The 23,283-nt window shown below is 41.6% G+C and overlaps 1 protein-coding gene across 6 annotated transcripts in view; it reads right to left on the minus strand.

The window, feature by feature from the left end:
• Positions 1-23,283, minus strand: part of LOC139567041 (serine/threonine-protein kinase MARK1-like) — a 95,003-nt gene that overhangs the window by 30,463 nt on the left and 41,257 nt on the right. For 3 of the 6 annotated variants that reach the window (XM_071388475.1, XM_071388474.1, XM_071388472.1), the window contains exon 4: positions 13,948-13,971. The exons of the other annotated variants lie outside the window; for them this stretch is intronic. In XM_071388475.1, coding sequence (XP_071244576.1) covers positions 13,948-13,971 — 24 coding nt within the window. The remainder of the gene's footprint in view (positions 1-13,947; positions 13,972-23,283) is intronic. 6 annotated transcript variants of the gene reach the window in all.

Below are 23,283 nucleotides of genomic sequence, written 5' to 3' on the forward strand. Positions count from 1 at the left end.
AGTGTAACTAGAATACGGGCTTCAAAAAGAGAGCTGGAGATATGATTGACATGCCTGCTGAAGTGGAGTAGAACATTAGGCACTTTCATCTTTGACTGCTCATCTGTGCAGCGAATTTGTCACTGCTTCATAGATGGATGGCAGACGTATCTGAGTGTGGGTGTACTGTGTGTGTTAAAGTGAGTGAATTAATAGTGTGCGTGCGCTTACTGTGTGTGTTTGACAGACTCCCGTAATGGCTAATGGGGTCCGCGGGGCAACAGTCCCTGTGGCGCACCGTTACCCGTGTGATTAGGCAGCCTCTGTCAAGCGGTGACAGGGTGCTGTAACATGTGTTGGCTGCCTGTCCGCTCCTCCCGACTCCCTCCTCTCCCAGAGGGCGAACGAGGACCAGTACAGAAAACATTCCATTCACCCTGCCACATTGTCTGTAGTGGTCAAGTTACCAACATTTTGCGAACAAAACGATACGCCAAGTGAAGTATCACGATAAATACAATTACATTTGATGAGGTCACATGCCCGGAATACAACAGGTGTAGATCTTAGTGAAACGCTTACTTACGAGCCCCTAATCAACAATGCAGTAAAAACAAAAAACACAGATAAGAAATATAAAAGTAACAAGTAATTAAAGAGCAGCAGTAAAATAACAATAGTGAGACTAAATACAGGGGGGGCACCGGTACAGAGTCAATGTGCGGGGGCACCGGTTAGTTGAGGTAATATGTACATGTAGGTAGAGTTATTAAAGTGACTATGCATAGATGATAACAACAGAGAGTAGCAGCGGTGTAAAAGAGGGGGGGGGGGGGGGGGGCAATGCAAATAGTCTGGGTAGCCATTTGATTAGGTGTTCCGGAGTCTTATGGCTTGGGGGTAGAAGCTGTTAAGAAGCCTCTTGGACCTAGACTTAGCGCTCCGGGACCGCATGCCGTGCGGTAGCAGAGAGAACAGTCTATGACTAGCGTGGCTGAAGTCTTTGACAATTTTTAGGGCCTTCCTCTGACACGGCCTGGTGTGGAGGTCCTGGATGGCAGGAAGCTTGGCCCCAGTGATGTACTACCCTCTGTAGTGCCTTGCAGTCGGAGGCCGAGCAGTTGCCATACCAGGCAGCGATGCAACCAGTCAGGATGCTCGCGACGATGCAGCTGTAGAACCTTTTGAGGATCTGAGGACCCATGCCAAGTCTTTTCAGTCTCCTGAGGGGGAATATCACGAGTAGGGATGCACGATATATCGGTGAACATATCGGAATCGGCTGATGTTTAGTTTAACGCCGATGTTAAAAACCGATGTCAAAGCTACCGTGCATACCTATATAACGTATATAACCACTTGGGTTATGCCGTGGTGGAGAGCTTTGTGGGCTATACTCTCAGGATGGTAAGTTGGTGGTTGAGGGTATCCCTCTAGTGGTGTGGGGGCTGTGCTTTGGCAAAGTGGGTGGGGTTATATCCTGCCTGTTTGGCCCTGTCCGGGGGTATCATCGGATGGGGCCACAGTGTCTCTTGACCCCTCCGGTCTCAGCCTCCATGCTGCAGTAGTTTGTGTGTCGGGGGGCTAGGGTCAGTCTGTTATATCTGGAGTATTTCTCCTGTCTTATCTGGTATCCTGTGTGAATTTAAGTATGCTCTCTCTAATTCTCTCTCTCTCTCGGAGGACCTGAGCCCAAGGACCATGCCTCAGGACTACCTGGCCTGATGACTCCTTGCTGTTTGACCCTGCTGGTCATCTATGAACATTTGAACATCTTGGCCATGTTCTGTTATAATCTCCACCCAACACAGCCAGAAGAGGACTGGCCACCCCTCATAGCCTGCTTCCTCTCAAGATTTCTTACAAGGCTCTGGCCTTTCTAAAAAGTTTTTCCTAGCCACCATGCTTCTACACCGGCATTGCTTGCTGTTTGGGGTTTTAGGCTGGGTTTCTGTACAGCACTTCGAGATATCAGCTGATGTAAGAAGGGCTTTATAAATACATTTGATTGATTTGATTGAGGTACATGACGTAATAACGGCACGTAAAATTTTGCGTTACACGTGCAACACAGCATTCCTAACCTAGCTCACACAAGGTCTGCTGAGTCGATCGAGCGGTCAACAAGTCGAGCAGTCATTTGAAAGAGTTAGAACGTTTCAGCGAGACAACTCAAAGGTGAAATGCATTAAAGCCAAGATAATGGAATTCATTGCCCTTGACAATCAACCATTCTCTGTCGTGGGTGATGTTGGCTTTCGCCGACTGGTCAAGCACCTGTACACACTACCATGTGTGCTATTTTTCAGATGTTGCCCTACCAGAGTTACACAGTAATAGCGTCACTGCTATTATCTTCACGACATACAGAACATATTATGGAACACCGTTTGCGTCTTTGCGTGTCAAAAAAGACACAGTAGCACTGTCAAAGTTGTAAAGAAAAGTCAGCAAACAAGCAAACATGGCCACGAACGATGTGTTTACAATACCGCGTTGGTAATAAAGCATCATTTGTTTGACCGCAACTTCTGGGGTAGCTAGCTTTAGCTTGGTAACGTTACCTAGCTAGCACCAATACAATCAGCCTGCAAACAATGGCCAGTAGAAACTGCAGTCATTTTCATTATTCTTAGGAATCCTTGTGAGTAAGTATTGTTGTTGAGTATTGTTGTTTGCCTATTGAAATTGCACTTCCGTTCATGAAAACAAATAGCTAGCCAGCTACTTAACCCTGTTGCCCAAAGCTAACGTTATAAGCAGCCAGTTAGCTTCATCTGGATAGTGATGCTCGACCGGACCGGGTTGTGAAGCTAGCCACAATAAGGATTAGGCACAAGTGGAATTTGCGGTTTGACTTCAAAATAAAAGTAATTGACAGTGATGCAAATCTATACAAAGTGTAATTATGTCATACTTTTATTTTGAAAGCTAACCGCAAAGTCCACTATTGTGGCTAATCCTTATTGAGGCAAGCTTCACAGATGGGTCCGACCACCATCAATCAAATAAGAACTGTCTTGTAAATTAGGATTATTTTAGATGACACCTAGCTATATAGTTAGCTAGCAATCTATAGCTACTGAAACAGATTATGTCGTGTTATTTGACGTGTATCTTTTTTGACACGCAAAGACCCAAACGGCATTCCATAGAAATCCTGGTTGAGAATGAAACAACTGAACAACGAAACAGTAAGTGAAAGAAATAGGTTTTGATGATGTTTTACTGGTAATGGGGACATGCGTAAATGCCAACAAAACTACTTTTTGATCAGTGTGGAGGGTGTGTGTGTGTGTGTGTGTAACCTGTTTTTAACTAGGCAAGGCAGTTAAGCACAAATTCTTATTTCCAATGACGGCCAGATGACACTGGGCCAATTGTGCGCCGCCCTATGGGACTCCCAATCACAGCCGGATGTGATACAGCCTGGATTCGAACCAGGGACTGTAGTGACGCCTCTTGCACTGAGATGCAGTGCCTAAGACCGCTGCGTGCATGTGTGTGTGTTAACTATTTAACTGTACTAGAACGCTTAAAAGGCCGCTAAAATGTTTGATATCGTATCGGGCTTTTTGGCAAGGAAAATAACGGGCATCGGTATCGGCCAAAAATGTCATATCGGTGCCTTACTAATCGTGAGTAGCATCGCGATACCACAGTGGAAAAAAATCTGAGTGGCCTAGCATCCTGTTCACCCTATCCCGACACTTGTTCACGTTTGCCCTATCCCGACACTATGCATGTGCTACACAAAAAACCTGTCACCGATATTCACACTTAAATTCAATATGTAGTTTTGAGTAGAACTTCACACTATATGTGGGGAAGCAGGGTAGCCTAGTGGTTAGAGCGTTGGACTAGTAACCGAAAGGTTGCAAGTTAAAATCCCTGCGCTGACAAGGTACAAATCTGTCGTTCTGAAAATAAGAATTTGTTCTTAACTGACTTGCCTAGTTAAATAAAGGTTAAAAAAAAATAAGTATAATAGAATCGCTGATTTGCTCATATTTGCAAAGGCCTGCCTGTGATTTGGCTGGAGGAATGGGAGGAAGGAATAGACATTCATAATGATCTGCATGTCATTGTGGCAGTAAGAGGAAAACCCTGCATGAAACGTTTACTCTTCAGTTGACACACTGTCTCCCTCAAAACACCCATACCCTCTGCTCCCAACTTTAAAAAGTTGGGCACCAAACAGAATGTAAGGCGCACCAGAAAGATAGGATTCACATAGGCCTAATGTAAACTACCTTTGAAGCACATCTCATGAGTAACAGACCCTTTTGCTGTCTTCCTGTGTCAATCAAAATATACCTAGACCTACTGTCAAGTTACCAGGTTGTTAGCTAGCTAGGTAACATGACTGAATAACGTATGTTATCCAAACAATAATTAGCGGCCCCCGGATTAGTTTAAAATGGCAAGCAACATGGTTTGTGAAATTATATAAAATGTGCGAAAAAATCGCACGTCAAGGAAAAAAGGTAGCTCCAGTAATATGAGTCATTTCTTCAACCGTTTGAGCTAGAGCCGTTTTTCCTCTCTGGCACTGCCGCGTTGCGTGACAGCAAACGTGCAATGCCTATCAGACTGGCCTGTGCGCTTGTTTATAGCAGGGTTGAAATGATATACAAAGCATCCACTTTGTTCACTCTGAGCGCTGCTCCAATGTGTCAAACGTAACAACAGAAGACTGATCAGGGTCTGAATAAATGATGTGTGAAAAACTGATGGAGGAATAGATGCGTAGGAAGAGCAGCCGGCGGCGAGTGGCTTCGGCTGGTGGATTACAGCCTCCACGACTGATATGCACATGAAACGGGTTCTGTCAGCCGGTAATAGCCGGCTTTTGGCCTATAATTTATTTTTGAAAAGCCAATTAATTTAACATTGGAGCCAGCCAATTGTCCAGAAGAAAAAATCCCATAGCGAAAAAAAGCTTTTTAACCTATTCATTGGTGAAAATACCAGTCGATGGAAAAACGTTTGCTCATGCTTAAATTTGCGTAATTTAATGGAATAAAAATTTGCGCGTGTAGGCTACAGTATATTCCTTGTGTATCGGATTTATCACATCTTATATGCTATGAGCGGAAAATATGTCAGACAGCACGAGACCTGCTGCAGCAGCATCAAATGGGAGGCAGGCTTCATCAGCGCGTCACACACTACTTTGCAATGTAACCTTTATTTAATTAGGCAAGTCAGTTAAGAACAAATTCTTATTTTCAATGACGGCCTAGGAACAGTGGGTTAAACTGCCTTGTTCAGGGGCAGAATGACAGATTTTTACCTTGTCAGCTCGGGGATTCGATCTTGCAACCACTAGGCTACCTGCCGCCCCGAAACCTGAACATGTTAATATATGAGGCTTAATATATGATGTCTTACCTTGCTTCAAAGTAGCTGAATAGATTTCCTCTGGGTGGACGCCCTAATCAGTTTACCAATGCACATGGGTCCGTCAGATTTCTGAAATGTCCAGTAAATGTATATGTTGCCCGTCAAATGTCCTGCACCACATTTTCGTAACAGAAACCCTGGCACGAAAATGAAGTGGACATTATTGGACCTGCGCATACAAGTGCCTAGTTGCTGTTGCTTAAATTTAACAGAATTTATAAACAAAACTGACTTAATAAACATTTTATAACAGGCAGTAGCGGGTTCTTTAGATCGGTAGGGCCCAACAATTTGGTAGTATCATATGAAACGGTACTACAGTATTCTAAAATGTTGGTATCATAAGTATCATGACGTTTTGGTTCCGTGATATTACCGTGGTACCGGTATACCTTGCGACACTAATTGTCTGCATCCCAAATGGGAATGGTGGAAAAAGTACCCAATCGTCATACTTGAGTAAAAGATACTAGAGTCATTTTCGATTAAGGTAAAAGTCACCCAGTAAAACAATACTTGAGTGAAAGTCTAAAAGTATTTGGTTTTAAATATACTTAAGTGTCAAATGTACATTTCATAGATAAAATATACTTTAGTATATGAAGTAAAGGTCAAAAGTTGTCAAAAATATAAATAGTAAAGTACAGATACCCCAAAAAACTACTTTAGTACGTTCAAGTATTTTATGGCACCCTATTCCCTATATAATGCACTACTTTTGACTAGGATCCAAGTAGTGCGATGGGCCGTGGTCAAATGAGTGCAGTATATACGGAATAGGTGTGCCACTTGGGAGGCAGCCATCATCCTCTGACTGAACCGGTGGGAATCCCCTCAAGGTATTTCAAGGTGAGGGAAAAAATAAAAACATACAAAGACATTACTATGGTTATCCTGTTCAGTGCATATGCACACAAACGCTTACTAGCATGCATTTGACAGGTATGGAAAATCAACTGAGAAAGTAGAGAAGCTTGTACTACTGTAAATGTTGCCTTTTGGTTGCATTAACATAGTATTGCGGGGTATGGTGACGCTATTGCCCAAAACATTTTCTTCCTCGCTTTTCCTGCAAATATAATGCTCTACGTCGATGCTATACAATTTACACACTCATCAGTGTACACACATGCCTGGTGAGAGAATCCTCCCCCCGCATCCCCTCCCTGAAACAAAGGGGAAACCAAACCATGACCCTGTGAATCATTATCACAATGAATAGAAGGTAGGGCTGGCCGATATCAAATTCATTCTTATTTGTTTTAGCACAAATGTTCCAAATGCCTCTATCGCAAGAATCGAGGTCCAAATATATCGTTTCATTTTTATTAGCGTTTTTTTGCTCTCGTCTCCTTCGCTCCTTCTGTGCCGTGTGTGCTGTGCACCTTCCCACTCGCAAGCCACTCCCCCGTCACTCACAACAACAAAGACAAACAGTTTCAACTCGCCATTTGCATTTGGAGGTTTGGTCAAGCAGAACTGGTCACAAGGACACCGAAACACAATAAAGACATTTTACTGTAATAAAGAAAACCTTTCTGACGATACCATTTGTATGTCTCAACTCCTCAAAAATTGTGCGAAGAGCAGAACCTACTAAAACAGGAGCATCAACGAACATTGATTCTGAATGCTCAGTTCGTCACACGCCTCATTGTGGTACCACTTACCTCTAGCAGCATTTGTCACACTGTAATACCAGCTGTCTAGTACACGTTTTATAAAATGTGCAACGAGCATAAAAAAACTATTATATAAGGAATTGGCAACTTTCTCATTCTGACAAATAAGGTAAACCACTTGATTTCAACATCTGAGCAGTGGACAGGCAACCAATCTGTTCAGACAGTTGGAGATAGACAGAAGGGTTTGTGTTCTACTTTGTTGGCTTGCAAATATAACCAAGATGGCTAGACTTTAAATATAAAGATTAGCTGCCTACCAACTAGCACGTGGACTTCTGCTTGAGAGATGGTTTATAATGAGACCTGTGCTAATGTTCTATAATGCCTGTGACAAGAAGTTGGTCATTATTAGTAAATGTGCACTATGCATGGTTCTGGTTCCATTTAACAAAAAGGGAATTTTCATAGACAGACTTAAAAGCCAGATCAGTGATTGCAAAAATGATTAAATTATTTTCATAAAATAATTACATTAGTGGGTCTTATGGTTGTGGAAGGCTTATATTTAGCCCAGGTATAATTTCACAAGCCCTGAATTCATTAGATTGTTGCTGATATTTGAAATGCAGTGTATTTCACCTTTAAATAAGCTGGTTGAACAATTAGGAGGAAACATTCAAACCGAGATGTATATTGTGAATTGCCCGTAAGTTTGTAATAATCAAGATATTTTTAAGCCATAATCGCCCAGCCCTGATAGAAGGTGCTTCATCTTCACCCATTTCTATGGGGAAAACGTTTAGGGGTAAAGTTTACTCTAGGTACCGATCTAGGAACAGCTTCCCCTCCTCCAATCCTAACCTTAACCATTACCAGGATAAATGCAATACTGACTCAAGATCAGCATCTAGGGTCAAGTTAACCCTACTCCATGGAAAACACTGTACACAGGTGCACTATTAGAATGAGGTGTCAGTGTACAGAAAAGTGACACTGTAGTGGGCAGGAACAGTGGTTGTATTTTTAGATCAGGGGCTATAAATAGCTCCGCACTTGGATACGGGAGAGCCTTGTAGCCACGGGACTCAACTCGATTCATATTCATGACATTGTGGCTTGTGATTGGCTCCTCAAAAAGCGAGGCTGGGTGGGAGCAACGAGCATCCGTGAGTAACAAATTGTGTGTATTTCTTAACCGTGTGGATGTGTACATTGAATATGTGAACTCCATGCATGCATGTTTGTATCTGAGCATCGGGGTACTTCTGCTAGGAAACCCAAACCAGTCTACCACACAAACCTCCCTCTTTGAAATGCACAAAGAAAAATGGGAGGGAACTGTAATAAACAAACACACTGAATTTGAGCATTAACTTTGTTTTTTTATTCATGATTTGCGTCATTCACTGTCTCGGACCACATATGTGTCTTGCACAGTCTTGCTCTTAAGAGCCCCTCTAGAGAGTTTCCATACATCACAGCAACGTCAGCCCTCACACACCAGGCACTCACACGTGCACACAAGCATGCACTCACACATACATTTCTCAATGAACTACAAAGCAACCACACAGACATCCCCTATTTACCTAGTCCTCTACTCCCATGACCCTTTGCGTCCGAGGCACCCCTTAGGGTGGCCTCTTGATGCCTGACTGGCTGATGAGGAGTGACAGGCATGTGGGGCAGACCTCCCCCTCCCATGACGCAAGTAGCAAAAGGAGTCTAGTTCAGCAAGCACCACCGTATGAAAGCGTTCTCAAACGGGAAATGAAAACGTGTGTTTTATTATCAGTCAATTTTAAGGTAGTAATGCCTCGGTTGGTGCCACTCCCCTCCCCCCAAAAAATATTGTTTCATGCTCCCTGAGCTTGTACCTGTGTTAGGACAAACCAAGAGCCTACTTTCAACCAATCTAATTAACCTAAATGAAAGGTCTAACGTAGTGATGCACCGATAACAATTTTGGCCGATACAGATATCCAATATTTTCATTGCCAAAAAACCCCGATACCGATAACCAATTTTAAAAATGAGTGGCCTTTTAAGCATTCTAGTACAGTTAAATAGTTAACACACACACACGAACGCAGCGGTCTAAGGCACTGCATTTCATCCTGGCTGTATCACATCCGGCCGTGATTGGGAGTCCCATAGGGCGCGCACAATTGGCCCAACGTCGTCCGGGCCGTCATTGTAAATAATAATTTGTTCTTAACTGACTTGCCTAGTTAAATAAAGGTTACACACACACCAAAAAGTAATTTGTGGCATTTACATATGTCCCCACTCTACCAGTAAAACAATCAAAACCTATTTCTTTCACTTACTTGCTGTTTCGTTGTTCAGTCGTATCATTCTCAATCAGGATTTCTATGGAACGCCGTTTGGGTCTTTGCGTACAAAAAAAAAGATACGTCAAAATCTGTTTCAGTAGCTATAGTTAGCGAGCTAACTATATAGCTAGGTGTCATCTAAAAATCACCCTAATTTATAAGACAGTTCTTATTTGATTAATGGTGGTTGGACCCATCCATGTATAGCTAGCCACAATAGTGGACTTCGCGGTTAGCCTTCAAAATAAAGGTATGGCATAATTCTACTATTTGTATTCATTGGCATCACTGACATCTTTTTTTTTTTTTTTCAAGACTGCTTCGATCACGCTGATTCGGTGAGCGAGTTTATTAGCAAGTGCATCGGTGATGTTCTACCCACAGCGAATATTAAAACCTTCCCCAACCAGAAACTGTGGCATGATGGCAGCATTCGCGCAAAACTGAAAGAGCGAACCACTGCTTTTAAATCAGGGCAAGGTGACCGGAAACATGACCGAATACAGTGTAGCTACTCCCTCTGCAAGGCAATCAAACACGCTGAAATGTTCTTACTCTTTCAACTGACTGCTCGACTTGTTGACTGCTCAGTCATATACGTATCACTAACCATCACTAACATTGAGTGGCTGCTGCCAACATACTGACACAAATCTCTAGCCACTTTAATAATAAAAAATTGGATGTAATAAATGTATCACTAGTCACTTTAAACAATGCCACTTTATATAATGTTTACATACCCTACATTACTCATCTCATATGTATATACTGTACTCTACACCATCTACTGCATCTTGCCTACGCCGTTCGGCCATAGCTCATCCATATATTTCTATGTACATATTCTTATTCATTCCTTTGTTGTTGTGAAATTGTTAGATTACTTGTTAGATATTACTGCATGGTCGGAACTAGAAGCACAAGCATTTCGCTACACTCGTATTAACATCTGCTAACCATGTGTATGTAACCAATTACATTTTATTTGACTTGGGATTTGATTTATTTTGAAGACAAACCGCAAATTCCTCACTAGCCAGCTGAAGCTAGCTGGCTGGATATAACGTTAGCTTTGGGCAACAGGGTTAAGTAGCTATTTATTTTCATGAACTGAAGTGCAATTTCAATAGTCGAACAACAAGTGGCAACCTAGCTGATACTTACAAGGATTCTTAAATCATTGCTAAGAATAATGAATATGACAGCAGTTTCTACTGGTCATTGTTTGCAGGCTGGTTGTATTGGTGCTAGGTAGGTACCAAGCTAAAGCTAGCTTCCCCAGAAGTTGGTCAAACAAATGATGCTTTATTTCCAACGCGGTATTGTAAACACATCGTTCGTGGCCACTGTTTGCTGAATTCTTTTACAACTTTGACAGTGCTACTGTATCTTTTTTGACACGCAAAGACCCAAACGGTGTTCCATAATATGTTCTGTATGTCGTGAAAATAATAGCAGTGACGCTATTACTGTGTACCTCCGGTAGGGCAACATCTGAAAAATAGCGCACTTGGTAGTGTGTACCGGTGCTCGACCAGTTGGCGAAAGCCAACATCACCCACGACAGAGAACGGTTGATTGTCAAGGGCAATGAATTCCATTATCTTGGCTTTAATGGATTTCCCATTTGTGTTGTCTCGCTGAAATGTTCTTACTCTTTCAACTGACTGCTCGACTTGTTGACTGCTCAGTCATATACGTATGCATGGTAGCTTTGACATCGGTTTTTAACATCGGTGTTGAACCAGACATCAGCCGATTCCGATATGTTCACCGATATATCGTGCATCCCTACAGCAATGTATAACTTTTTGGGCGACCTGACCAAATTCACATAGAAATGTGATTTATACATGTGTCATTCTCATTGAAAGCAAGTCAAAGAAGCGGTAGATCTGTTCTATGTGCGCAATTTCTATGTGTCCCGTTTTTATGTTTTGTTTTTGCGTCTTTTACTCTTTTCTTTTTTTTTTACCCCAGCGTCAAACAGCTCAAAATACAATATTTTCGGTTTTGGAAAATATATTTCACAGCGATTTAGATGGTACAATGATTCTCAACAATATACATTACTTGTTTTGTCACAAACTGAAATTAGGATAACATTAAGAATTTTAGCAACCAGGTAATGGATTCATCAGGATACAAGATGGCGCCGGAGAACAAGACTGACGTTTTACATATTCCTAACCAATTGTGTTTCTTTGCATTGTCTGTAACTTATTATTTTACTTATTTTGTACATCATGTTGCTGCTACAGTCTCTTATGACCGAAAATAACTGCTGGACATCAGAACTGCGATTACTCACCACGGACTGGCAGAATCCTTTTTTTCCATTAACGAGTCCGACGTGAATGATATACTGCTTTCCCGGGAACAGGCCAAGATCCGTCATTTGCGTTTAGAGAAGGCGAAGAAAAAGGGGTCAGAGGGCGGGGCTGCCTTCTGAGAATTCGTAGTCGATCGAATAAACCCCACATCTTTCCATTCTGCTTGCAAACGTGCAATTTTTGAAAAATAAAAATCGATGACCAACACGGAAGATTAAACTACCAACGGGACATTCAAAAATAATATCTTATGCTTCACAGAGTCGTGGCTGAACGACGACATTATCAACTTACAGCTGGCTGGTTATATGCTGTATCGGCAGGACAGAACAGCGGCGTCTGGTAAGACAAGGGGAAGCGGACTATGTATTTTTGTAAATAACAGCTGGTGCACGATATCTAAGGAGATCTCAAGGTTTGCTCGCCTGAGGTAGAGTATCTCATGATAAGCTGTAGACCACACTATCTACCAAGAGAGTTTGAATCTGTATTTTTCGAAGCGGTCGACAAAGAACGCACTCATTGAGAACGCACGGCACTAAGAACGCACTCATTGAGCTGTATACCACCATAAGCAAACAGGAAAACGCTTAACCAGAGGCGGCGCTCCCAGTACCAAATGTCATGTTAAATATGCACCCCAAAAAATAAAATAAAAAATAAACTCTGGACCACCTTTACGCCACACACAGAGACGAGTACAAAGCTCTCCCTCGCCCTCCATTTGGCAAATCTGACCATAATTCTATCGTCCTGATTCCTGCTTACAAGCAAAACTACAGCAGGAAGCACCAGTGACTCGATCAATAAAAAAAGTGGTCAGATGAAGCAGATGCTAAGCTACAATACTGTTTTGCTAGCACAGACTGGAATATGTTCCGGGATTCCTCCGATGGCATTGAGGAGTACCCCACATCAGTCATTGGATTCATCAATAAGTGCATCGATGACGACGTCCCCACAGTGACCGTACATATCCCAAACAGAAGCCATGGATTACAGGCAACATCAGCACTGAGCTAAAGGCTAGAGCTGCTGCTTTCAAGGAGCGGGACTCTAAACCGGACGCTTATAAGAAATCCTGCTATGCCCTCCGATGAAACATCAAACAGACAAAGCATCAATACAGGACTAAGATTGAATCATACTACACTCGCGCCAATGCTTGTCGGATGTGGCAGGGTTTGCAAACCATTACAGACTACAAAGGGAAGCACAGTCGAGAGCTACCCAGTGCCACGAGCCAAACTACTTCTATGCTCGCTTCGAGACAAATAACATTGAAACATGCATGAGAGCACCAGCTGTTCCAGAAGACTGTGTGATCACTCTCCGCAGCCGACGTGAGTAAGTAAGATCTTTAAACAGGTCAACATTCACAAGGCCGCAGGGCCAGACGGATTACCAGGACGTGTACTGCGAGCATGCACGTGCCTTCCCACCAGAGACTAGATTCAATTCCTGCATCTTGTATTCCTGCTATACCTCCTCCTTCCATTCTCTCTCTGTTTCTACACTATCTGTAATACAGCATAAAAAAATATAAAAAAGGGGAGTGGAATTCCACTCTAAAATATATAAAAATGATCCTTCTAGGACAAGCTGTACTACTACATTATGACTGTCATGTTGTCCAGGCAAAGCTTAGACCAGTGAGTTCCATAAGTGCCAGCTGCCAGCCAAATAGCTGACGACTAACCCTTATGTTATTGGGGTGTTAAAGATGTCACCAAATTTGATTTTTTAGGGCAAAAGTTTTGTGGTGGGGTATGCCACCGCACCCCCTAGCTTGCTACTGATTTTTTCCCAGTGTCATATACCCATTGTTGCCTTATAAGACACGTATGTATTTATTGAAGTAATATGTGCACAAAACAAAAACTAAATTACATTTAGCATTTTATACACAGATAGCCATAGTAAGAACAGCTGCCATGTTGTCACATTATACAAACACATTCCTTGTTCTCCCCATGTAGAAAGATCATGAAACCCTATCACAGAAGAAGCAGTACAAATGGGTGGGGGGGGGGTTATCAGCCACATAGGAATGAGTGAGGACATCTACGAAGTGATGTGCACAGTGCTTTCACAGTGTGAAGTGTATGAACTTCAAAATATGGTGAACATATATCACACAGGTTTGTGTAGGCGGCGCGTGTATATGTGCAGACAACATACATAAGAGCAAACACCACAATGAATGTGTCGCAGACACACACAGACAATGTGTGGGAAAGTCAGGGAGCGGGAAAGGTCACCTACCTGCTTAGAATGCAAGATGCGAAACTGAAGAAGAGATGGAAAGAGGGAGAGAAAGGCAAAACGCTAAATGATGGAGCAACACGAAGCAGGAGAGGGGTGGGGCCTCTTTCTCACGACACCCATCACCACCGGCCCCAAAAATCTCCCCCCAACAATACAGAGTGACAGATCAATTGATCACATTTGGATGCTGTCCTATCCCTTTGTTCCCCTCACTACCATTGTCGCGCTCCAAATTTTCCAGACTTGTCTTTCGTGAACGCAACAGAGTCTAGTTCTGACACGGCAGACAGACCAGACGGGTACCAGCCCAGGGAATATGCAGTGTTAACTAGTATTGTATTATTATTACTCAATAGTAGTACAACTAACATCATTATCCAGCTAAGGAGCGACACCGGACTGGAGGAGATTGAGTCTGCAATGTTGACAGGAAGCTCTGGAAGATAGACTTTTCATCCCGTCGACCCCAGACGACCAAATTTTATTATTTAACTAGGCAAGTCAGTTAAGAACAAATTATTATTTACAATGGTGGCCTACCCCTGCCAAACTCTAACCCGGACGTTACTGGGCCAATTGTGCACCGCCTTATGGGACACCCAATCACGGCCGGTTGTGATACAGCCTGTAATCGAACTAGGGTCTGTAGTGACGGCTCTAGTACTGAGATGCAGATGATTATTATAGTACAGTTACAGTAGTTTTAGAATTTAAGGCTTTATATCAGAATTATATGTAGCTAGCTGTTCAAGTATTACTATGGTAACTGCAGAGTATACGTGGCCTTACAGCTCAGACCGAGTAATTATAATGGAACATGCTTGAGTACACCAATTGAAAATAGAAAAGCCAATTAAAGCAAATCAACCTTAACCTGAGAGGAAACAAACTAAAACAAATGAAGCAGCCTTACTACTTAATAATGGTAGGATAATATATGGAATAGGACTGGGCGATATGGCCAAAATATCATATCGTGGTATTTTTCACATTTGTGACGGTATGACGATATTTTATGTTTTTGATTAATAAAAGTTCTAAATTTGCTTTGAGTAGTGCGTGACCCTAGGGTGGCAACACATTTTAAATTACTTCAATGGGTCTTTCTCCAGTCGGATTGTTTTATACTGTTCAATTCAACTTCAAATTAAAATAATTTCCTGCATTTCCATCAATTTCTGCATTTCCTGCACTCATGACATTATTTCCACACTGCCACGATATGGGCAAAAATACTAGGCCTTATTTTTAACCAAATTGTGATTTAGATCAAAACACTTGGGTGAACTTTTGGAATCATGGAAATAGAATGTTTATTATGATTCTGTAGTTAGAATATAAGTACTCGTGGGCATTTTGAATACAGTGCTGTTTGACATGACAACGAATGAAAATGCCAAGGACGAGTTATTGTGACAGGGTAGGAAGCAAAGTGATGTTCAGTGTTTCCTAGGGGACCCTATAATCTTTGGCTACATTAAATCTTTATTTATATAGCCAACATACTCATGCTTCGCCTATTCCTCTTTGATTTAGAAGATACTGTTGCACAAACAACATGCTGATTTAAGCCTCCACCAGTAATGGTATCAGGCTGTATTAGCTAACTACGCTTGCTCTGACTCAGTAATTTTATTAGCTAGTTAGCCAGCTAACTAGCGATTAGCATTAGTGGCTAACACGATTTAGCTTAACTTGCTAAGAAAATACAAACTAGCTGTTTGCAGAAGATGTAATAAACACAAACTAATATTGTAATTATATAACACTTGTGGATGTATATTAAGATCAAAGTGGAAACATTGTTGTATGTGTTGTATTTACCATGCAGACTGAACAAAAGAGTCTCGTGGTCAAGCAACAACAAATGCGCACCTTGAGTAACAGGGTGGGACTAGGTCTGTGTGGAAAGCGGCATGGAGAGAGAGAGAGAGCTGACTCAAGTAGCGGAGTAAACTATGAAAATGGCCGTTACACACGGCGTATCACATTTAACAAACCAAACATTCAAATACCGTTATAGAAGGTAAAGTAAAAACCCAAACTGGTCCGTGCATAAATACCGGTATATAGTAAAATACAGTATACCGCACAGCCCTAGTATGGAATGGGAGACGTTTTACATTACGGCAGCCTTATAATACTAAAGTTAGGCTATTTCCTAAGCATATGTAAGCACTGGGACCAGAAATTGTCATGGGCATTTATAACACACCATGTTATTGAGAACCATCTTGTCAAATTACATTTTTCTCATTTGAAATTAACACTACCCTGACTTCATTCTGTTATCCTTTTTCTCAATAGGCTCCTCACAAAACATACCCATTTGACTACCAAACAAATTCTATTCAGAGGTCCTTAAGGATGCTCCTTCCTCTTCATTCTTAATATGACATTTGTAATGCATTCGTGTGCATTGAGCTGAGCAACTGACATGGCGAAATCTAGGGGATATTTTTAGCAAGATATTTCAAAATTCCACCACAACAACATTCAGAGCTGACTGACAAGTGTACAACTTCCTGCGAGGGTGGAATTACTTGACAGCGTTGTGGATAAATGTCTGTGTGTTTGGGTCCATCTTTCCCGACTCGCTCTTGGTTCCCTCTGAAACACTTATTCGGGCACACACACACACACAGTACGTTTGTTTATCCCATGTGTAACTCTGTGTTGTTGTTTTTGTCACACTGCTTTGCTTTATCTTGGCCAGGTGGCAGTTGTAAATGAGAACTTGTTCTCAACTGGCCTACCTGGTTAAATAAAGGTGAAAAAAAAAAATAATAATAAAATCGCACAACCCCCACATCATTAATCTCTGTTCAGTGCAGAAGCAGGGCTGCACATTTCGAGACAAACACAAGACACAATGATGCACACGCTGAAAAATGTTGTCTGTTCAGCTAGGCTTGTTAAGCTAGGCTTGTTAAGCTAGACTTGTTAAGCTAGACTTGTTAATTGCTTCCAGAAGTTGAACCCTCTTTCCATTATGGCACAGATACAAAGATGAGCCTTTCTATCTCGACATTGGGTTGTTCCATGTCATGTCAGCAAGCCATGACACCCACCATCTCAGATTGCTCTGAAATCATTGCTGTTGTTCGAAACAGATAAGATTAGCTAATTGATTGCACCCTTATTGGCCATTAAATTATACAGGATTCATATAAATAGAGTACCTAACATCCGATTTGGATGCTAGCTTTCCTTGCTAGCTTACAGCTAAAGCGGACATTAATTTAATTCACTAGCCCAGTGCTTTGTTATAATATGCAAATAAAGCAAAATACGCTGATTTCTGTGACTGGCTAATATGCATATTTTTTTGCCCTGCTATCAAGTATCGTTATGGTATCGAGTATCGTGATTATAAACCTTGCGTCGGGTATCAAAATTAAATTCTGGTATCATGACACTAATCCGATCCATGTGTACAATCACACAGTAGTGTACAGCAAGCAGTTTAGCAGTTACACAGCCGGGCCCTGGTGGCAATAAATTAACACAACCGAAAGCTTACCTTGACTTGGAAGAGTTGCCGTGTTGGATAGCCTTAGCCAGCTAGCTAACTTAAATAGCATTCCTCTGTTTGAGTCAGGTTATTGAGTAGGCAAAATTAACTGCATTAGCTAAGTGAAAAGGTAAACCAAGTAGAAAAATAGCTAACTCTCTCCCTCTCTTACTGCTGCTTCTCCTTAGTTTTTAAGAATTTAATTTGTTTAAAACTGTTCAACTATTGTCTCTCTTTGAGTCAACCACTCAGCACACTTTATGCACTGCAGTGCTAGCTTGCTGTAGATTATATGCTTTCAGAACTAGATTCATTCTCTGATCCTTTGATTTGGGTGGACAACATATCAGTTCATACTGCAAAAGCTCAGACAGTTTGGAGGACACCCTTCAAAAGTCGCCATAATTACTGTTACCTTCTATGGAAGGGGGTGAGAACCATGAGCTTCCTAGGTTTTTTACTGAAGTCAATGTACCCAGAGGAGGATGGGAAAATAGCTGTCATCCGGCTACACCATGGTGCTACCTTATAAAGTGCTGTTGAAGCTACTTTAGACCATTGCAAAACAGTGTGTTTTAGTTATTTGGTGAGATGTAAATTAGGGCTGTCAAAGTTAATGCCTGACATTTTTATCGCCATATTTTTTTGACGGCGTTAATCACGTCTCCATTTCTTCACCAGACGGACCCTTTTAAGCGCAGAACACAACACTGCTGCAGGCAGTGCTTGCGGCTTTGCATGCCTGAAGACCGTGTGCCTCGAGCCAAAATCATGTGAAAAGTTATGCCCAAAATTATCGGAGCCGTTTTTTCTTTCTGCCGCGGATTGTTGGGCATGTCACAGGCCATTTTAAACTACTCGTGAGGCGCTATTTGTTGGTTTAATAACAACATATTTTCAGCTAGCTAGTCATGTTACTTAGCTAGCAACCTGAACTTGACCACTGACTAGCCTATGCAAAAACTTGAAATGTCACAGGAAGAACTAAAAAAGAATAGGGTCTTCAAAGAGATCCTTCAAAAGGTAGGCTGCATATGCAAGAGTGGGGTGCAAGAGTACAGTGAAATGCGTTTCTTGCTTGCTCTTTCATAGTCAAGTGTGAGCACGAGAGTAAGTGAGAGTAATTCTCTACCAGAAAGTTGGTTGGCCTTCTGATGTCACATAGGTTGATACATTGCCATGCTTTCATTTATTAAGCCCTTTTACAAAAAAAGTCACACTGCACCTAACATCATTACTAAACTTTAGACATACAAGTTACCACACCCAGTCTCAAGGATGACTAACCCTGTAAATTCCTTTGGTCTCTTCAATTGGCCTACCTGGTTAAATAAAAAGGTGAAATAATTTTTTTTACATTTGTGGAACAATCTTCTATTTCTTTTACATTTGATGTTCTGGCAATTCAAAAAGCTGATTAAGGACCGTATTACTGAAGAATGTGTTTATCCTTTTGGTTTGCAGGTCTTTTTTGTACTTCAGGGGTCATCTGTAAAAGAGACCTTGGTTTCAGTACATACAATAAAAGGCTAAATAAAAATGAGAGAGAGTGTATGCAGGCCTATGTGTGTAAAGTTATCTGAACAGTACAGATGGTTAAAGTGTTTGAATAACATTGTTGGACAAGTTTAAGAGCTCTGTTCTTTGTATCCCCTATAGTCCAGGGATCATCAACGAGACTCAGCCACGGGCCAAAACATAATTAAGCCTACAAATAATGACTGCACGAATCCCAAACAGATAACATTTGACTAAAACATAATAATTTATAATCTTGCTTACATTTGTACATGATCACATATATCCCTCTATTATGTGTGGAAATACTTTGGCACAGATTTCCCAAAAAATAAATACTAAATAACTAAATAACTTTTACAGTGTTTAATGTCCATCAATTATAATTTTTTTAAGTACTTCATTTTTGGTTTAGAGAACTCGGGGGGCCAAATAGAATCACCAGCAAGCCAAATTCAGACCGCGGGACGCCAGTTGGGGAACCTTGTTATAGTTACAATAATTTAGAATGTTTGAAGCGTTAACAGTAATTAAAGCTGTGTGTGAGTGAGTGAGTGAGTGAGAGAGAGACTACTTTGTGCAAGTGTTAAACTTCAAGAACATTGATAAGAGCGAGTAAGCCTACTTAAAGCTTTGTGGAAAATGCTATTAAAACATTCTGATGTAGATCATTTTGTGTTTCCGTACCTTATAAATCAAAGCATAGTTTGCCTGTAACTCAATGCAATGCTTTTAAATTTAAAAATCTTTCAGGGCCAATTCTGAGCAAAAAAATAAAATAAGAATTAATCGCGATTAACTAATGCTATTAACTCAATTATTTTCATCATTTGACAGCCCTAATGTAAATATTTTTTGTATAGTTTATCTAAAACGGATAACTTAAATGTTTCACAATGTCTTGCGGAAGTGTTCACCCCCCTTGGCATTTTTCCTATTTTGTTGCCTTACAACCTGGAATTAAAATAGATTTTTTGGGGGGGTTGTATCATTTGATTTACACAACATGCCTACCACTTTGAAGATGCAAAATCTTTTATATTGTGAAACAAACAAGAAATTCGACAAAAAAACTAAACTTGAGCGTGCATAACTACTCCCCCCCAAAGTCAATACTTTGTAGAGCCACCTTTTGCAGCAATTACAGCTGCAAGTCTCTTGGGATATGTCTCTATAAGCTTGGCACATCTTGCCACTGGGATTTTTGACCATTCTTCAAGGCAAAACTGCTCCTTCAAGTTGGATGGGTTCTGCTGGTGTACAGCAATCTTTAAGTCATACCACAGATTCTCAATTGGATTGAGGTCTGGGCTTTGACTAGGCCATTCCAAGGCATTTAAATGTTTCCCCTTAAACCACTCGAGTGTTGCTGAACCGCCGGCCCAGTCTCAAATCTCCGGAAGACAAACAGGTTGCCCTCAAGAATTTCCCTGTATATACCATCATTCCTTCAATTCTGACTAGTTTCCCAGTCTTTGCCGATGAAGAACATCCCAACAGCATGATGCTGCCACCACCATGCTTCACTGTGGGGATGGTGTTCTCGGGGGTGATGTGAGGTGTTGGGTTTGCGGCAGACATAGCGTTTTCCTTGATGGACAAAAAGCTACATTTTAGTCTCATCTGACCAGAGTACCTTCTTCCATATGTTTATGGCGTCTCCCACATGCCTTTTAGCGAACACCAAATGGGTTTACTTATTTATTTTCTTTAAGCAATGTCTTTTTTCTGGCCACTCTTCCGTAAAGCCCAGCTCTGTGGATTGTACGGCTTAAAGTGATCTGATGGACAAATACTCCAATCTCCGCTGTGGAGCTCCTTCAGGTTGATCTTTGGTCTCTTTGTTGCCTCTCTGATTAATGCCCTCCTTGCCTGGTCTGTGAATTTTGGTGGGCGGCCCTTCTTGGCAGGTTTGTTGTGGTGCCACAACTTTGTCCCTGACCTGTTTGGAGAGCTCCTTGGTCTTCATGGTGCCACTTGCTTGGTGGTGCCGCTTGCTTAGTGGTGTTGCAGACTCAGGGGCCTTTCAGAACAGGTGTATATATACACACTGAGATAATGTGACAGATCATGTGACACTTAAATAAAGTCAACCTGTGTGCAATCTAACTAATTGTGTGACTTCTGAAGACAACTGGTTGCACCAGATCTTATTTAGGGGCTTCATAGCAAAGGTGGTGAACACATATGCACCAACCACTTTTCCTTTTTAATTTTTAATTTATTTTTTGAAACAAGTCATTTTTTTCATTTCACTTCACCAATTTGGACTATTTTGTGTATGTCCATTACATGAAATCCAAATAAAAATCCATTTAAATTACAGGTTGTAATGCAACAAAATAGGAAAAACACCAAAGGGGTGAATACTTTTGCAAGGCACTGTATTTGTATGAAATTGACTGATAGAAGAGGAAGGGGAGGACCATCCTGAGTAGCCTCCACTGCCTTGGGATAAAGATAACATAAGGATACTATTGTTTATCATCCTATGATATAGCAGCATGAAAAACAGAGGCAATAACTGAAAAATTTAAATGGACAAATAAATGATATATACTTGATACTCGGAGGGCAACACAAAAAATGTGGACGTTCTCTTGCCAAATTGTAGCCTTCAAAGCAAGTTAACAGATCAGGCTTGTTTACCGATGTTTACTGTTCCAAAAATATTTCTCTCAGACCCCCCCTTCCAGCATTGGGGAACATCCCGCCATGTCTATTTCCACAGGCACAAGCACTCTTCATGACAAACTGTTGATGCCCCTCTTGTTGACGGAGAGAACATTTTGCAGGTTTAAAGGTTATTTCTTGCAATTCTATACATTTTGTTATGTCTAATGTGTATTCATGTGATATTTGAGTGACTCAAACATTACCACAAAATCTATGGGCTAAAAAACATTCTCTGACATGGGCTAGTTGATCTGGACATTTCGGACAAGTTCTAAATAGCTCTGAGGGATTCAATGACTGACATGACAAACGGAAAACAGAGGCTGCACTACCAATTTCTAAATTCTTCTACTGCATTCTACTATTACAACTTTCAAGAGTAAGTTGAAAGCCCTCCCCCCCCCCCCCCGCTGACCCCTCGCACCCCCTAGAGGCTGCGCCGCACAGTTCGGGAACTATTTAATGCTGGCCAAATTCCACTCAAGATTTTAGAGGGGTCATTTATGAGTATGGGACTATAGGCTGCACAAATCCATCAAAATGCACTGGTCAAGTCTTACTGCTCCACCAGCGAGCCGACAGAGATGTGTCTTGTGGGGAATCAGAGAGCAGTCTCAAATGATTCATCAGGCCTTGAACATTCCTTCCCTTGGGAGGTACTTTGCAGCATGGTCAAGTAATTGACGGGCAGACCGTGGGCCAATTTCAGCTTTTCCGACCACGCCGGAAAAAAACCATGTAGCAGAATAGTAGCAGGGTAACAGGCCTGCGGAGCTTTGACAAATCCCACGCCGTGTTTTTATAACGCGAGAACACATGGCGCGTGCGTCTCGATAGTCCAATGCAGCTTCCTCTCCATCTGCACAGATCTGAAAACACGGGATAAAAGTGACAGCAATATGTCGAATGCCTTTTAGGAATTTGCTTTCACTTGGAAATAAAACGAGGTCTCTAAACTATTTATATTCAACCTTACTCCAGGTATGCACAGATGGAAGAAAAGGAGATGAAGGAAGGAGGCCTTTTTAGACTATTGACGTGCATCCTTTGTGTTGAAGGACAAAGCACCCATGGCTGGGGGAGGATGTGGCCTAATGCGAGCTATTGATCAGCTGGAATACGATAGCGTGGATGGCCCTCGCATTATAAGTGTCTCGGGCCATTATCGACAGATTCTGCCTCCTGTGAAGTCACAAGCCAGCCTATGTCCTGTTTCGTGTTCTAAAAGAAAGCTTTACCCAAAATATTATATTTTTCTGTAACTCTATATGTCCATCTATCAGTCTATCTTTTGAGATCCATATATCCACCCACCCACCCACCCTAGACAGGCCGATGCAGGGTGTACTGAATGACATCGACCACCAGAACTGCTTGTTGTGTGAGAGAATGAGCGAGAGAGAGACTCTTACGTGACTTCTTACTGAGCTGAAACGCGAGCACACACTGCGTGGTGTGTAAACGCCTGTGATGCGACTTCCGCTTTTGGAAGTTAACAAGGCGACACTCCATCCAAACCCGTGAGAATTGGCCTATATGGATAGGACTAAATTGAAATGTTTCTTATAGAAGAAATATGAAAAGCATGAGATTATGGGAACATGATTAGACCAAAGGTGTGGATG

Source organism: Salvelinus alpinus, unplaced genomic scaffold (genome assembly GCF_045679555.1).
Source record: "Salvelinus alpinus unplaced genomic scaffold, SLU_Salpinus.1 scaffold_40, whole genome shotgun sequence".
Classification (NCBI taxonomy): domain Eukaryota; kingdom Metazoa; phylum Chordata; class Actinopteri; order Salmoniformes; family Salmonidae; genus Salvelinus; species Salvelinus alpinus.